The sequence below is a fragment of the Crinia signifera genome, chromosome 6 (assembly GCF_055691185.1).
Source record: "Crinia signifera chromosome 6, ASM5569118v1, whole genome shotgun sequence".
Lineage (NCBI taxonomy): Eukaryota > Metazoa > Chordata > Amphibia > Anura > Myobatrachidae > Crinia > Crinia signifera.
Window position 1 is genome coordinate 144,738,879 of NC_139222.1, and position 18,361 is coordinate 144,757,239.

General features: G+C 43.2%; 1 protein-coding gene across 1 annotated transcript; it reads right to left on the reverse strand.

Annotated features, from left to right (window-relative positions):
• Positions 1–232: 232 nt before the first annotated feature.
• BECN1 (beclin 1) lies at positions 233–14,430 on the reverse strand. Its single transcript, XM_083147529.1, has 12 exons — positions 14,275–14,430; positions 13,810–13,934; positions 11,928–11,992; positions 8,343–8,401; positions 6,804–6,894; positions 6,295–6,431; positions 5,337–5,531; positions 4,802–4,948; positions 2,739–2,888; positions 2,552–2,612; positions 1,840–1,982; positions 233–1,067 (listed from the first exon to the last, which is right to left on the reverse strand). Exons 2-12 carry the CDS (start codon positions 13,928–13,930, stop codon positions 899–901), a joined length of 1,338 nt encoding a protein of 445 aa, XP_083003655.1. The 5' UTR covers positions 13,931–13,934; positions 14,275–14,430; the 3' UTR covers positions 233–898.
• Positions 14,431–18,361: the final 3,931 nt, after the last annotated feature.

An 18,361-nucleotide genomic window follows, 5' to 3' on the forward strand; every position in this document is an offset into this window, starting at 1 on the left:
TTTTTAATTTGACTTTATATAAAAATGTGAGCAACGCTGGCATTATTAGTAGATATTTTTCACATCGCTCACAGAGATGTTGGCACTCAAAAGGTTAATTATTCTACTATGTCATATTATACGTGAGGCATCAGTGGAAGGAGATGCACTAGATGTGTAAATATATTCCTGCCCCTTAAAACATAGCAAAATAAATTACACAAAAACTATAGTTAGAAATGCTACGGAAATATTTTTGGTGCAATTGCAAAACCCTCTTTATTTCAGTGTTTTACATCATCAGTGCACAGATGCTGGAAATATACATTACAAAGAAGTTTTTATTTTCAGACAACTTATTCATCGTATTACAAGTCCATTACATTGCTGTACAATACTCTGTCGTCATCTATTGCTTGAAGTCAAATATGAATATAACTATACAGGAAGTGTCATAGATCGGTCCTAACCCACCTTTTATCTGGCAGATGAGGTAAGATATAGGCAGCAAGAGAAAAATACCTCTATACAAGCTTCTTGGGTGCTACAACATATTTCATTGCATAACTACAAGTATCAATATATTCTCCCTATTTTCTATACATTTGATCAATATATATATATAATTCTTTTTTTTATCAGTTAGCTATGTCCTAAACAAGCTTTAAAAAGGTGGCTCTGCTTTCTCTGGTTGAAGATTACTTATCTGTTTACACAAATGGCCTCCAGGTCAAGTAACTGATGTTACAGCTGAAAAGGCAAAAAGCTGCATTAGCACCTCTAGTGCCAGAGGAGCCAGCCTCAGGCAGCCGTAGGGTTCATTATACGTACAGCTATTGGAATACCCCGTCCTCTGCTCAGCGCCATTGATACCAAACATTAATGAAATGTGAGCTGTGGTTCATCCACCATCCCCATGTCACTTGTTGTAGAACTGGGAGGAAACCCAGGCCAATCCCCATTTCAGATTGGTCAGCATGAATTTTAGAGCCTTAGTCCACTGCTCCTCAGAGTTAAACTGTGTCTTAATAGAGTAGGATCCGCCATTGCCACCAGTGTCTTCAATTTTACCTTTCTCAACATCCATCCTGAAAGTACAGGTAAGAGAATTAGCGTATTGCTTTAAAGAAGAAGTGAAACATTAAATGCTTTCCTGAACTATGAGCAGCATAGTTTTATTAAAAAAATAAAATAAATATATCTATCACAAAAGGTGAGCAGGATCTATGCAAGCTACAACAGAGCATAGTGGGCTCATCTTCTGCCCCAAGCAATACAATGCGTTGGATCACAGAACTAAGTAAATCAAGCTTGTTGCTGTGGTTTAGAAAGTCGATACCAATAGTAATGTCTTGATGTGGACAGTTTGTCAGGCCAACACCAAATAGTCCCCCCCCCCCCCACCTCATGAGGACCCCATGTAGAAAAGAATCCCCACAGATTAAGGTTATTAGAATGAATTGAGCAATAATAATATACTCTACTTGTAATACTTTTGCAATTGCACATACCCCAGTGCAATATCAGCACACAAATCATCGGTTTTACATACAACTGGATACTGGCCATTTTTCCTATAAAAGTATACTATGCACATTACATAATTTACTTCATATGCAGTCTGCAGGTTATCACACTTAAGATCATTTTCCCCAGTGTCATATATAGGTCAGGTTACAGAGAGAAGTGTAAGGTCATGTAGTCATCTCTAGATTACCAAAAACACATCGTGTGGGCATGTTCTCATGATAAATAGAAAGAAAATGATAACATTTAGTAAATGGGTCCACCATTTATAATGTCCGCAAGTATTTCCTTCATGTACATCTGCTCACACAAAAGTCTGAAAATGTCACCAACCTGTAGGGAAGACAGAAGCCAGTGTCCCCTCGCTCTACCTCTTCCTTAAATTGCTGCACACAGTCCAGGAAGGCCACCATGGCATGGTCAAACTTGTTATCCCAGAAAAATCTTAGCCCACCAGAACAGTATAGTGGAAGCTCCTAGAAGAGAAGATAGAGAATGGTCCAAGGAAAACCTCCTATTATGCATTGTATATCGCTAATGTGACATCTTACCAATCTTGAGGATACTTTATTAATAAATAAAGTACATGTGTTCCATGAATCATTTGGCCTGCTAATGTGGATGATATTTGCGAGAAGCTGAAGAGAACAAATAGGCCTTTTCCACCTAAATCCTGGTTCTATCCTGAGTTTGGACTACTATTCCAATCAGTGTCAAAGGCCATTTCCACTGCACTGTTCTGCCTGTGCTTGAAGATGACCATCTCCAAGGACCAGTGATTTTGCTCTCCTTCAGGCTCCCTTTTCTACTGAGCCGTGACCCAGGTTAACCCTGCAATAACCCGGGTTATTGTGGCAGTGGAAAAAAGGGTGCATTACGGCACTGTACTTTATTTCTTCATTTATTTCAGAGTTTGTATTATTTTTATGTATATTTATAAAAACATAAATGTAAAAAGAGCCTTCCTTCTAATTTGAAAGCTCAAATTAAACATTGTATGTACGTAATGCTGAAAGCACAGTGTACTATCCACACAGTTATCTACCTTGGCTTTATCTGTGAGCGATTCCAAGTAAGAATGGTTTCCAAATGGCACCAGTCGGTACCTACATGGGAAATAGAAAGATAATGTTGGCATATAGAATTTTTTCTTTTTTTTTTTTTTTCTTTTATTAGGTCTGGAGAAGAAGCACAAAAATATTATGGAAAACAGCATGTGGACTATGGCTCACCTTTGGAACTCAAGACCCATCTTGTTGGCCAAGGCATGCAGTAATAGAACCGTTTGACCCCAAGCTGCATTGATTTCATTCCACTCCACAGGAACACTGGGTAGACGACCAAGCCGGAAGTTGTTAATTGTGCCAAACTGACCACTATGCCTATAAGAATCAGCAAGAGAAGAGTACAATCGGAATTGTTACAATGTTACTGGAAATCCATGAACCTAGGACAGGAAATATTTAAGAGTCTAATGGGCCCTACACACATAGCGATGTGTGTAGGGCGACCTAGCTATGCTAGGTCGGGCTGTGCTGCGCCGCTATCGCATAGCACACAGAGCTGACAGCCCACACACAGAGCGAGCTGTCAGCTCTGTGTGCTAAGCGAGCAGACAGCGCCAGTGTTCTCCGGTGGGAGAACCCTGCCGATGCCAAGATTGACACTGTTCATCAATCTCGGCCAGCGACAGACTCGCGGGGACGCGCATTGCTGTCGATATAGCCCCCACACACACACACACACACACACACACACACGTGAAGGCATTTTCTAAGCAAAATTGCTTAGAAAATGCCTTAATATCGGCATGTGTGTAGGCCGTATAAGTTCCCTGCATTTTGTATTTGTTGCTATAGATTGTTATTTGGTCAAGACTGGTTTAGTCCTGGTCAGATAGAATGTTGTCTTAGACTTTAATAAGTTTGAGTGCAATTCTCTAATATAAAAGACGTCCACTCTCATTTGATGGGGAATACTCCACTTGTGGGGGAGGGGCTCACTCCATTTATTACAGCAGGAAGGACAAAAACTCCACTTATCTGGAGCTGGGGACAGACTCTCCAATAATGGGGGGGGGGGAACAGAAGGAAAGACACCACTTATAGTGGGGAGCAGAGAAGACCAACTCCACTTATAAGGGAAACAAATGGAAACACTTATTGGGAATGGGGGGGGACGACGACAGTCACTTTGCTTATGGACACACACACCAATTATGGAGGAAAGGAGGGGGGAAAAAACTCATTGGGTGTGGGTAGGGTGGCCAATCCCGGGATCGGGATTAGATGCGCATATCTAATGCCGGGCAGCGTCTGAGCGAGTGCTCAGACGCTACCCAGGAGTTCTTGATCCCCAGTCTGCAGCGGGTATGGGCAGTCCGACCTGCGCAGCGTGACCTCTGACCATCACGCTGTGCAGGTTGGACTGCCCATACCCGCTCCAGAATCATCTCTCACCATTGAGTCCGGACCTGGCAGCGTCGGCTGCCCGCCCTCCGGGCGGCTCTGCTGCTGCTTCTACCGCCGCCGACGCCTCCCGCTCCTGTCTGCAGAATGTCTGCCCTGCTCCCTGCCGCCCGTGTAAGTAAATGAATGTGCGGGGCGGCCGGAGCAGGGGGGAATGGGCTTCTTTTTAGCATGTTTTTTGGCCTAAACTGCTTAGAGGTGCTAATCCCGGGAATCCCGAGATTGAGCATTTTTCAATCCCGATTCCCGGGATTGAAAAAAGGCCCCGGGATTGGCATCCCTAGGTGTGGGTAAAAGACCCCATGTAAACATGGGGAGACAGTCGTAAAAAGATTCTGCTGGGAATCTAACCCATGACCCCAGTGCTGGGAGTCAACAATGCTTACCGCTAGGTCACTGTATTGTCCAAGAATTTACAGCATTGTGCCCACTACTTACATATCTAACACACACATGGATATGGGAACATGCAGACCATAAAAAAAGGACAAGATTTGTATAAGGTACCCTGGGCCTTATTCTGGTTCACTCTGACAAAATCCTTCTTAGATGGACAAAACCATGTGCACTGCTGGGGTACAGCTGTAAAATGTGCAGAGAGAATTAGATTTGGGTGAGTTACTTTGTTTCTGTGCAGGGTAAATACTGGCTGATTTATTTTTATACTGCAATATAGATCTCACTTTGAAGTAAAACCCCACCCAAATCTAATTCTCTCTGCACAAGTTACATCTGCCCCACCTGCAGTGCACATGGTTTTGTCCATCTAAGAAGGATTTTGTCAGAAAGAGTGAACTAGAATAAGGCCCTCTGGCACCACAACTTACCAAATATGGAAGGTGGCATTAAAGACATTTGTCTTTTTTAGCTTGTCCAGCTGCAACTGAGCATATCTCATCTGGTTGTCCACACTCTTTAGTTCATCATCCAAATCCAGCTGCTGACGTTTGAACTCACTGTACTCTTTTTGGTATCTTAAATGAACAAGAGGGGGATATACGCTGCATTACACCCTTCCCAGCTGAACCTCCACTTGTGAATAAAGGACATAATTGTGTGTTAAATAGGTCATTGGCATATAGGTTAGGTTCAGGGAGGGAAGGTCAACCGAACTGTGGGTTATACACATTTGTAAACTTAATTAAGTGCATACTGATAATGATGCCAACAACTTTAAAGCCAATCAGGCCATTAGTTTAATGCACACAATGCAGGAGCCATTACAAATTGATTTTGTTCAAGTCTGCATCGGCCCTCATATCGTTAACTCATAAATCTTGTATAAATTAAAGAAAACATTAAATATATAAACAAATGAAAGCTATTTATAAAGGTCAGTACTACAGTAAAGACCACACTTACTGAGCCTCTTCCTGCTCCAGCCTCTCCGCCTCCTGTCTGACTTGTTCTATGTCTTGAACCACCTGCTCTTGGTTTCGTTCAACTTCCTCCAACTCCTGAATCAGCCTTTCCTCATCCTCTGCTAGCTCCTTCAGCTTGGCTTCTAGTTTCTCCTTATCATCTTCATTGATCCTCTCCAGAATCTCCAGGCAGCGCCTGCAAACACAATGTAAGCAAGCTCTGCCTTGGACAACATAGCGACATAGGGGTGGTTCAACTGTGGGGTGGGGTGGGGGGGGAGAGAGTGTCAGAGCAATTGTTGCTCTGAGCAGGTGCCTGCTATGTACCCAAGTAGACAGTGTTTAGACACAAATAGCGACTACTCCTGTCTAAAGTTGTGGTTAGGGTGAACAAACTTCCAAGCGTTGGGTGCCCAAACCATAGACTTTACACACCTTTCATCTTGCACTTCAGGAGGCTGTAAATAGAAACATCACCCTGTGGATATTGGCCTTCTAAAAGGGGTAAACAATTGAATGATTTTGTTTTGCGCCCCCTAGTGGTAGCCACTGGGAAATCAATCGAATTGCCCCTATAGAGACGGATTCTAACTTGGATGTAAGCAGAATGGACTATGTATCATACTACACATGCGCCACAGTCAGAAATTGGTGACCGCTTAAGCACTGGATCAGACACACACACTAAGGAGGTCATTCTGATTGACCTGCAAAGCTGCAAAATTCACCACCTGCAGGATCGACCACCCCTCTCCTCGCACAACGATTTCCCTGCACATATTTACATTTTAGAATTACATTTTACAAAAGAGCGCTCCCATTAATTTTTTTTTTTCATAGTATACACCAGCCCACTATAAAATCTGTGTCCAAATAGTATGCAAAAATCATGGCAACCTGATCTGATATTACATATTAGTTTCCTATTGCTATATATTGCAGTGCTGCAGGTCTCGTACTTGTAGTTCTGACACTCATTCTCAGTTATATTCAGCTGGTTATCAAGCTGATCTAGAAGAGTGTCTGTACACTCCTCACACAGGGGATGGTCCACATCGGTCTGTCCTGACATGATGTCAAATAGATCTCCAGTCACCTGAAAGAGATATGGAAATGTTGTATTCCATTGCTGCTTGCTTACAGTATTACACAAAGGGTCCAATTCAGATTCACTCGCAAACCACATTTGATTTTCTTATGGACAAAACCATTTGTGCACTGCAGGTGGGGCTGATGTAACATGTGCAGAGAGAGTTAGATTTGGGTGGGGCTTGTACTTCAAACTAATATCTATATTGCAGTGTAAAAATAAAGCAGTTAGTATTTACCCTGCACAGAAACAAAATAACACCCAAATCTAACAATCTCTGCACGTTACATGGTTGTGTCCATTACAAAACATGTGCTTTGCAAGTAAATCAAAATCAGGGCCAATATTAGTAGTAGGTTGATGACTACATTCTGTTACCTTGAGTCTTCTACTTAAGTTCTCCATCGTGCCACCATCAGATGCTTCTCCAATCAGTGTGAAGCTGTTTGCGCTTTCTGTGGACATCATCCTATAATAATTTTGGTAATACGGTATTACTATTAATCATGGAATATCCCTAATGAAGAATACTGAACAACTACTAAAAAAAAGTACTTATTAAAATCAATTCCACTTCCTATAAAGACAGCAGTGGCCAACCCGTGGCTCGAGCCACATGCGGCTCCCAACACGGACAGCCTCCAAGTGTATCGGGCCTTGTGAGCAGTGTAACTGATAGTGTGCTGACTAGCCGGCGTCAGCAGTGGCAGGTAACAGTGTGCCTCATCTCTCCCTATTGTGTGATAAAGATAGCAGCCCTGTGACTAGTGCCATTTCAAGAGGCTTCTGGGGGTCCTTTAGCACTGCAGCGATTCCTGGCTAAAGGATGCACTAATCCACCCTGACATACTGAGCTCATTACAATTAAGGGAAAAGTGACACATGAAAGGTGCAGTGACAATATTAGGGGCTGCTGTAGTGGCATGGGGAGGCTGGAATGACACAATGTTGGCTTGGAGGGGGAGCAGAAGTTTATTATATGAATCTAGCTTTTTCAATGAATTTTATATCAGAGGAAAGGCCTAGTGGACACAAGGCCATGCTGCATTTTTGGCACACGCATGATGTTGGCTCGGGGGCAACCCTAAACATATTTTTTGTCTCTTTGTCTCTGGCTGGTTGGCCACCCCTGCTATAAAGCATAAAGGGTGGCCCAGTCTACATTATAGGTGTTATTAAGGAATGTTGTACTTAGCCAAGGACAAAGGTCATTTGAGAACATAGAAATACTGAATACATTAAATCAATGGTGTGCGCATGCTTAAGGTAAACATCAAAGCATATTCAGCTAAACACGCATTTGAACCACTGGTGTTTTTTCCCCATTGGCATTATTAACAGGCGCCCATCACTTATAAATATCTGGATGTTCAGAGCCACCATATGGACAAGCAATAATATCTTTGGCTAAAGTGGACAGGCCCAGGTGGTATATCATGACTACTAGGACAACTCCAATAAAATACCAACAATCACAGTCAAGGGCATGATATTTAGGGCAATTAGTGGGACTGGTCTTGAGAGCTTTTAATAACACACATGATTAACTGTGAATGTACCCTCTGCATGTCATACTGAAGACTCAGCTTCTGTTTACATATTGCAGAAATATTCAGTAACAGCTGGAGTGCCAAATGATTACCAGTCATAGGTTCAGGTAATCCAACAGATCAGGCTAATTACATCCTCTGGTTAATGTGAAACATCTGGCACCCCCCGCGAACCAACTCAAATTACCCAGGTGCCCTCCTAGGTGGGAGACAGTTATGACCTAAAGTTATTTCTGCATTACAGACCCGGAGTGACGTACACGTGAACTACATCTCTTTCACACATACAGAGGCAATCAGGGCTAGCTTTCGAAGCTTTTGCTTCAAGCAGGCTTAGTTAGTATTGTATAGTTTATGGGGGTTATACCTGGCAGGAGGGATTAATCTTCTAGAAACTCCATCCAATCTGTTCTCCATAAAGGTTTCCTGTTAATATTAATCACAATGTAAAAAAAGTCATTCAATATATAAACCATGTAAAACAAATACTAATATTTCGTTTTATGTGGTAATAATCTGACTGAAAAATATATTTTTTTGCAATAAATAAATATTTAGAAAAAAACCTGAATATGGCAGATATTTTGATTACGTTGTGTACTAAATAGCAATGTGTTAAAATTAAAAGCTAACTTTTCTTTAGACAAATAAACAAACCTAAATTGATACACTTATCTAATGGGGCATACACATAGGGCAATGGGGGTTATTCTGGTTCACTCCATCTGGCAAATTCCTTCTCAAATGGACAAAACCATGTGCACTGCAAGTGGGGTAGATGTTACTTGTGCAGAGTTACATTTGGGTGGTGTTTTACTTCAAAGTGCGATCTATATTGCAGTATAGAAATAAAGCAGTCAGTATTTTCCTTGCACAGAAACAAAATAACTCACCGAAATCTAATTCTCTCTGCACATTTTACATCTGCCCCCCTGCAGTGCACATGATTTTGTCCATTTAAGAAGGAATTTGTCAGAAGGAGTGAACCAGAATAACACCCAATGTTAGGCTGTTTTCTAAGCAATCTGTCTAGATCACTTAGAAATTAAGCACAAATTGCTCTGTGTGTATTCCCCATAGCGATGGCGCTGTGCAGGCCCATTGTCAGCTCAGAGGATTAGTGCATGCATTGAAAATCTATTCAGATTGCCGGCCCTTATTTGTGCATACAAAACATTAGTTAGCACAGATTGCAAGGTGTGTATAGGGCAATCTAGACCCCAGGACATTCAGCAGGAGGTGTTTACTTGTTCAATATGCTGCAAACATACACAGCCTAAAAGCGAACAGGTCTGAATCAGGCCCTCATTGTAGGCAGTAAACAGCACCTTCCTTTGGAAACTTATATTCCTGGATGCAAACACTTGGAATCTGTAGAAACTGGTTGGATGGATGAACATTGACCATTATCAGCCCTAAACAACTGCTCAGCCAAATTTCCATGTCGTACAACCCAGGAGACACTCATCATTGTGCTAAGAATGCCTTGAAATGTTCAGTTACAGGCTGCCCAGCCCCATTTTAAGCCTGATGGAAGTAATCCACCTAGCAATGAGATAGGCAGTGCCTTTTCGGGGGTTTCATACAAATAACTGCTTCATTCTTGCAAACAACATTCACCTTCTGAACAGGAGCAAACATAGGCCTCATCATATCTAATAAATATAGAGCCCTTTTCTTCTGTAAGGCTAAAGCCAGGATTACAATATCCTGATTAGTGTGAAACCAGGAGATTACTTTTTTTCTTAAAAAAAAAAGGGAAGGAGGATTTGGGCCAAAGTACAGTCCAATCCCAAGAATAAATGAGAAAGGTTGTGTCATATGAAAAGTCCTGGTTCCAATCTACTTTATACAAGACAAACTCCTACACTGGAGATGTGTGTATTGTTTCCATGACCCAAACCATTATATAAATTAAGAAAAGTTTTTGAAGCTTATCACTGCCTTGGATTGATGTTACATATATGTATACAGTTTCCTATGTAACCACCATCATGCATGAGGTGTATATGTATTTTCATTATATGCTATCCTGTCATTTAAGCTTCAATAAAAAAAAAACCTTAACTGCTTTCCTGCACAACAGATGCCATGCTCTTGTAAAAGCAGGCCATATACCTTAATATTAGCGGTCCAACCAACCAATTCGCTGGATGGAACGAAAATCTGGTAATGGATGGGAACAAAAATGGATGTTCAGATAACTTGGTTAAATCATACAGACACCTGGTCTTACGTAAAACGCCTGGGGTGTGGTATAAGTGCCCGACAGTGGGGATTCCGATGGTTAGTATCCCGACATCGGAATCCCAACTGCCGGTGTCCCGACAGGGGGGCGAGAGGAAATAAGTTATTTCGGGATCGCTGTGCTCGCCAGCCTGCCGGCTCGTGGACCCCCAAGAGGGAGAATAGCACCTGTAAGTTGGGATCCCCACTGTCCGGCAGTTTAACAGTCGGGATTCCGACATTGGAATCACGACTGTCAGCAGGTCATCCTGCACCCAAACGACTGTGAGAGGAGTCCAGAAGATCTATTCAACAATCCCCAGCTGATCATACCTTTCACCCAACACCCAGACATCTATGGTGAAATTAAACCATTGGTTCCATGTAATGCTTCTGTCCACCATACCTACTAAATGCCAGATAGCCCAAAGCTCGATGCATTTCTGCTGACCCCCTTATGGGATGAAGTGCTGACTTGAACTGTCCCCATGCATACCCAAAACAAAAACATTGAAACCTGGGGTCCCCTAGGCAATAAGGATTTAAAGGCCAACTTGTAGAGCTCAGCATGCAGAAATTGAGGTCTAGTATGTCCAGAGTGTAGTCCAAGCTAAGAAACTCCGCTCTTGGTGTATTAGACTATTAGCCTAATGGATACAGATCCATGATCTTATTAGCCCACAGCAACTTTTAGAGGGATACAATTGCTTATACAGAATAGGAAGAGAGTTTACTTAGCTGGGTACACACTAGACAATGGAGTACCTAGCCCAAAATCGGCAGCTATGGGGCCTGGAATCAGCAAGTATATACACATTTGGCAATGTGAAGGATGGAGTGATGGCTTGGCCCTTGCTAATGACATCCTCGGTCAGCCCTACATGTAGGATTTGCTATTTGTCTAGTGCCGTGCAGTGTTTTTCAGCACAAGTTTCCAGACCTCAGCCGGTATGAGGTATATAGGAGGAGCTATGGATGAGTTTAGAATAGGGAATATAGATTGTAAGATCCACTGTGGCAGGGACTGATGTGAACGTTCAAATATTCTCAGTAAAGCACTACGGAATATGTGTGAGCTATATAACTGGTAATAATTAAAATGTTTCAACTAGGGAAGCCAGCCCCAGAATCACTGATGCTTAATACCCCAAAGAACCTGGATTATAATAATTATATACCAGGTATTACAGGATTCAAAACACATTGTGAACGGGGCAGAGAGAAGTGAAATAACATTTATCTTCTTGGTTCTGGTCACATTATCCATTCCAGCTGCTGTAGATTAGACAGAGACCATGATGCAGTAATTATCAGGCTATCAGGGACTCAGAGCACCTGCATCACAGCACTACTTCAGGAACTGAGCCAGGGACAGTACCAGACAAAGCTCCCTCCAAGCAATGCCCTTTCTGACCACCACCGGGTGACTAGGGTCCTGGGTTTGGGACGGATTTCATTAGTTTAATTTATATAAAAGTTAAAAAGTGCAGACTCTGAAACATTGGGCCTAGCACACATCAAGGGTGCATTGCTTGTGTGCCGCGATGTGTACTGAGCTATCTGTTGCCCCGTGTGAACGGGGGTTAACTCTCTCTCTGCACATGTTACATTTGCCCCACCTGCAGTGCACATGGTTTTGCCCATTTTGAGAACAAATTAGCCCTGTGATCAAGTCCAATGTTTCCTTGCTGTAAGAAAAGAAAACAGTTTTTTTTAAATTGGTTACCTCAGTACTTAAATCCTCTTCATGGATGCCCCCTGGTTTTGCAGCAGCTGTTGTCACCAATGGAGCTGAAGTAGAATAGGTTGGTTATAAGCAAAGAGGTATTTATTTACATTAAAATGTGCACTTTGTATGTGTATTTACTTTAAAAACAGTCTTGTTATGATCATCTGTTTCTAGGTGCAAAGCATGAGATATGTGCAAGACTATGTACACATAAAATTAACTATTATTTAACAAAAATCATAAATTGAGCTATAAGAAAATATGAAAGCACTAATAAAGGGCACGAGCCACCATTTCAGTTTAGTGGCTGGATCTACTGACATAAATGTTCAAGGTGTGAAGTTCCCACTTCAGCTAAAGGTGGGTACACGACTACAGATTTATAATGTGTCCCAAATGATTGATCGCCATTTGCTTTCATACATTACTAGATCTTTGCTCCCACCAGACAGATAAATCTTTAGGAGTGTACCCAGCTTAAAAACGTTTCTGAGCATCTTGTGGGACCAGTTTTAAAGGAACAACCCAACTGTCCTAATCCAGGTGGCTACAAATAGTCCTGCACCAAGTTCCAGAGAGTAGTTGCTAGGTGGACACATGCACAATTGGTGTGGATCTAGGACAGGTAAACAGCACTATACAACTTGCCTCATCCTAAAATCCACAATGCATTTATTTGACAAATCAGGGGGTTAGAGGGTGGGGCAGAAAACTTCAAGATGGTGGAAATACATTACTAGGGTTAAACCTAACAATTTATACAAATTTGTCAGATGCAACGCAAATCGGGACCGGGCAGGCTGAAAGAGCCATCAATATTTTTATGATACACAAAGCTACATCTAGCATGGATATTTTTCTGTGCTAGGCACAGCCGACAAAATTTTTCAGGTTGCAGACCTATAACTCAGGCATGTCCAAACTATGGCCCTCCAGCTGTTGTGATACTACAAGGCCCATCATGCTTTACCACAGTTCTGCTATTACGGAATGTTTAAACTATGACAAGGCACGCTGGGATGTGTAGTTTCACAACAGCTAGAGGGCCATAGTTTAGACATGCCTGCATTAACCACTTGCTTGGCATAGTAACAACAGATGTGACCAGATCAGACTGTGCTCTCCTTGACATGGTTACATCATGTGCATCCACCTGGAGGCTGCACTGCGTAATAGCCGCTGGTAAATCCAGTGCTTCTCCTAGTGTCTAACCAGCATCTGCCATGGAGAAATCCAGTGCTGCCCACATTGTTACAACAAACATCTGAAGAGATGAGCAATGGCTGGAGTTCTGTCCCCTAGTATGAATAGCCATAGCTGCCGAGGACATGTAAAGCTAGAAACACTTCTGCACCCAGTGCGTAGCTGCCCAATCTTCAATAAACATCAGTTATCTGATACTCTGTATATAACATTTTTAAATATCAATAGTATAGTTTTACTTTTAAAAATTACTTTGATTATGGGGATTCTGTATCTACTAAAAAATATTGATATAGGACCTACAATTATGGATGACCAGTTAATCTAAATAGTTTATCATTTCAAGTTAATGCACAGTATACCATTAAAAGTTCTTTTTTACAGTATATGGTGGTGTTTAAAACATGTTATTTTAGTAAAATCATGTTGGATAATTTTTAAATATAGGTTTTTGATCTAATTCGAGAATACATAAAAAGCATCAATTCCTAATAATTATTTTTATTTACATAGCGCTTTAAAAAAGGACTCAAGGAGCATAGGAGCGGTTTTGAAGACAATATTAGCCAGTTAAATGGTTAAAGCTCTTCCAGAGCACATACAGGACTGTGTCACAAGCTCAATGAAGTGATTTCATAAACAGAAATGTACAGGTTCACAGTACTAACAACCCCACCTGTCAGCTCCTGCATGGTTACTTTATCCAGAATTTTGAAAGAGGTGTCTAACTTCAATGGCTGACTGCATCGCTGACATACAAAGCTCACTTGCATCGTGGATGATTTAGAAGTCTCCATATTCCTGTATAATGGAGTAAACACAGCACATAGCACAAACATGTATAAAGATATGACAAGTGATGGATTCTGTATTTCAGACAAATCAATAGTATCAGTCAGAGCCTATTTATGATATTACATGACATCCTACCATAGCTGCATTTACAAAAATAATCGTATTTCTCCAGATCTTGTGAAACTCATGCCTGTAGGTGGCATACTGATACAGGACTAGTTCACAACATCTGACATCGGATAGCCAAAGATTGCATAGCTCTGGCCTATTGGTCCAGCATTAAAGGCGATTGAAGACATCTTATGGCAACCCAGCCTCTATAAAATACATAAACGCCTATGCTTACCTGTCCCCTCTGGTCCCCACTCTATCAGGGCAGAAGATAGGGCGGTGGGAAAACCATCCCACAGTAATCTGCCCGTCCTCTGTAAGATGTTTTCCTAAATGCTATCTATAGTCTATACACGGAAGAAGGGCAGAAGTGACGTAATTTCTACGTCTACTAAGGGCAGATCAATGTTGATCACATGGCGACACAACCAATCGCCTTCCTTCATTTTGACTCGGCTGCGGCTGCTGCAGCTGCTGGGCTTCAGCGCTGTAGTACTGTATGTGGGATATCTGTTGTAGAGCATCACATGCGCCCTCATGTGTCATATTTCGGGAGATGTGCTTCTATGTGGTATCTGTGTGTGAAGGTGTCTTTGTGGTGAATAGATGGCATTATATTTTAAGTTTTTATTTTTAGAAAAACAAATCACATAGGAAGGAATAAAGTACAAGGAATGAATGACCTTTTACACACGTCATGTATTCATAAGCTGTCAGTTACATGAGAATATTTGGATTGTATGGTAAATTTACTAAAGCTTCTAAAAATTAAGAACCTATAGCAACAAATAAGAACGTGTCTTTCATTTCTCTATTGCAGGGGTGGGGAACCTTTTTTGTGCCAAGGGCCGTTTGTATGGGGAAAAAATCCTTCGGGGGCCTTATGTAAAAATTTATCTTACAAATTGTCCTGCTGCAGCCGCCACATGCTCCGGCGGCTGCCGCTGAATAGCACTGACTGTCTCCGGCTGCTGCTGATTAAGAGGAATCTCGCAAGAACTGCTGACCTCTCGCAAGAATTCCCCTGTACTTGACTCCCAGCAAGGCTGCCGGGTGGGTGGGTGGGCGGGCCACCCAGATCGGCTACGGGGGCCGCATACGGCCCCCGGGCTGGAGGTTCCCCACCCCATCTCTATTGCATCGTAGTTAATGATAGACAGAATCTGATTGGTTGCTATGGGCAGCATCACGTCTTTTCACCCCCTACGACTACACTGGACAGTATGGCTGGGCTGTAGGCAGATGCGCCATGAGAGAATAAGGTGTTGGGATTACTTCTCAGTGTCCTAAGGTGTTGCATCTTTTTTTTTTTTTCAGAACTACAAACTGATAATGTGTAAATCAATATGGGGAAAAAAGTACATTTCTGTTTAGACTGTTTTTACTCAAAGTGTTGTGTGACAACTGTGACTGACTAATTACTGTTATAATTATATTGACGCCATACATAGTATTGTTTAAAATGATCTAGTTGCAGGCAGGGACTACAACAGAAATCTTGGGGCCGTTTTCACTATGTCACCCCTTCTGCTCACTAATTTTTGTGTGTGCGTGTACATGTGGTAGGGAATATAGACTGTAAGCTCCACTGGGGCAGGGACTGATGTGACTCTTCAAATATTCTCTGGAAAGCGCTGTGGAATATGTATGTGCTATATAAGAAACTGTTAATAAATAATAAATAATGTTTTGCGCATACACATTTATGCTCATGTGCAGACGCCGGGTGTGAATGGGAACGGCGAACTGCTAGTGCGGTGGATAGACACGCCCATAGGTACACCCAGTGTTTCATGGGTGTGCCCATGAAAACGCTGTGCATTCCTAGGGTAATGAGGCGGTAACGCGGCTGCCGGTGGCGGGCAGCTGACATCACCGGATGTCAACTGGCCGCCTTGTCCTCGCACAGGGCACACTCACAGCTGAGCCATCTGAGAGTGTCTTCACTTTGCGTGCACATTCCACATCATTCGTTGGTCGATAACCCCTAGACTGCAAAGGGATGTTTATGCAAAACATCCATTCGCAGCTGTGCGGACGAATTTGCTGTGTGAAGGGGGGCGGGCGGCAATGAGAACGGCAGGCGGGCTTTAAATAACACACAGCGCTGCAAACTTTGTAGCGCTGCATGTGAACCAGAGTAAGTTACCATGTGTATATGATCCCCCATATCATCCTGCATATTGCTGCTCCCCAAATCATGTTTCCATATATTCTCCCCATATAAGGCTCTTACTGTATTGATCCCTCTCATATGATGTGTAGTATGGCTTATGAATCCCTCCCCCTAAATTTTAATTCTCCCTTGTATCTGTGCAGTATCACTGTGTCACACATTTTCAGGGGGCCTCCTGCATAGTAAACCCAGCAGATCTGCCAGTTGCCTGTAATTGCATTACTGAGGACCCTTCCGGTTTAGATCAAGGCTGTCCAGTCTCACCAACCCTCCCAAATTAAAAGGAAAGATTACCAGACTCCTAGTGCTGCTCATTACTCCAGTCTCCCACAGTCTAGTCCCTCCAGTCTCACACACACTAGCATACATGGCACTGTCATCGCTGCTAATGATAAGGTAAGGGGTCCAGGACAGTGAGAAGTAACCAGATTTCTGATGGCGCAGAGGTCACTGGGATGTGGTTGCCACAGTGGAGACCAGAGTCACAAAGGAAAGTGTGTGTGTGTGTGTGGGGGGGGGGGGGGGGGGGTGGTTTAGCTGGGAGGCCCTGCCTGGAATGTGGCACTCTGAGCTTCGGGGCTCCTCTGAACCAAGGGGCCCAGGATTGTTGTTCCCTTTGTCCCACTCTGTTGCCGATCCTGGTTACAGGAAGACATGTCTTAGTTAAAGATAGTGGTTTAAATGGAGGTGGGAGGTGGATGGGCAACAGGGTGTAACTGAGTTCCGCAACCTGTAATGGTAGGTGGAACTAGTGTGGTGTAACTAGTTCCACCACAGCCCTGCACAGTAATTTCAAAAGAAAACCCGGTACTTGTTTCCTAGCACGGCGCCCACGATCTGGATTGTATGTGTCGGGCCGATATCGCAAGCATTGCATGCATCTTATGTGTTTGTGCGGCATAAGATGCATGCAATGCGATCGACGAGATTTTTACATTGGAATCAATGTGAAATGGTCCCTGAGACCCAATTTTACATTGATTCCAATGTAAAAAGCCCACAAAATCCCAATTTTAATTGCTAACCCCCCTCACGGGTGAAATGCCCCCCCCCCCCCCCCCCATTGTTAACGTCACCCCACTATTGACGCCAACCCGAAGCGTGGCGAGCACAGCGAGCCCGTGAGGGGCGGCGGTACGCATCCTCCGACCTTTTCATACCCCCACTATCCACGTCGGCGTGGAGTTGATTTTATATAGTGTGGCGAGTGCAGCGAGCCACCGAGCCCGAAGCGTGGCGAACGGACAGCCCATTACTTCACTTCGGGCTCGGTGGCTCGCTGCGCTCGCCACACTATATACAGTCAACTCCACACCGACGTGGATGGTGGGGGTATGAAAAGGTCGGAGGACGTGTGCCGCCGCCGCTCGCCACGCTTCAGGTTGGTGTTGATGGATCTTTTATCTTATGGCATCTTGTGGATCTCATGGATCTTATGCATGCATAAGATCCATGAGATCCATAAGATGAGATCCATAAAGCCCCGTACACACGGGGGGAGATATATTGCTCAGCCATATATTGCTAGCAATATATGGCTGAGCAATATATTGCTCAGTTTCTCCTTTTCGTCAGCGACCAGAGATGGTCGCTGATGAGAAGGAACCTCTGCCGGGGGAGCCCGGCAGTGATAATCAGCTGGTCGCAGGAGCATGTTCCTGCAACCAGCGATCACTACAGGGGTAAAAACGGGAGCGCGCACCCGGCGATATATCTCCGGTGCACACTCCCATCGTGGACTATATGGTCGCTTAGCGACCATATTTCCCGCGATATTATACAAAATCGCCCCCGTGTGTACGCACCTTTAGATGCGATATTGTACATACAATTAAAAATCTTTTTAATTGTATGTGATCGCATAAGATTGTATGCCTTAATTAAGGCATACAATCTTATGCGATGGGCGCCGTGCTAGGAAACAAGTACCGAAAACACCACCCCACTACCCAAAAGATGCTGCAGGTGTCAGTAGTGTTACTGAGATGAGCTGCTGCCACTTCTCCCTTTCTCAAATCCTGGCAGCTTCATGGTTCTCCTCCACCTGAGTTCTACCCGTCCTGGTACATATATGCTGCATCTGCGTCTCTTTTCCTCCCAGAGGCTTTCTTTTCCGGCATGGCTTATGTGATGCCATGCCTTCAAT

Excerpts from the sequence above, each read along its gene's own strand:
- BECN1 (XM_083147529.1), bottom strand. The coding sequence starts at position 13,930 with ATGGAGACTTCTAAATCATCCACGATGCAAGTGAGCTTTGTATGTCAG. Across the intron at positions 1,983-2,551 it reads CGCTCACAGATAAAGCCAAG|GAGCTTCCACTATACTGTTC; the intron begins GTAGATAACTGT and ends CTTCTCTTCTAG. Across the intron at positions 1,068-1,839 it reads GGCTTCTGTCTTCCCTACAG|GATGGATGTTGAGAAAGGTA; the intron begins GTTGGTGACATT and ends CTGTACTTTCAG.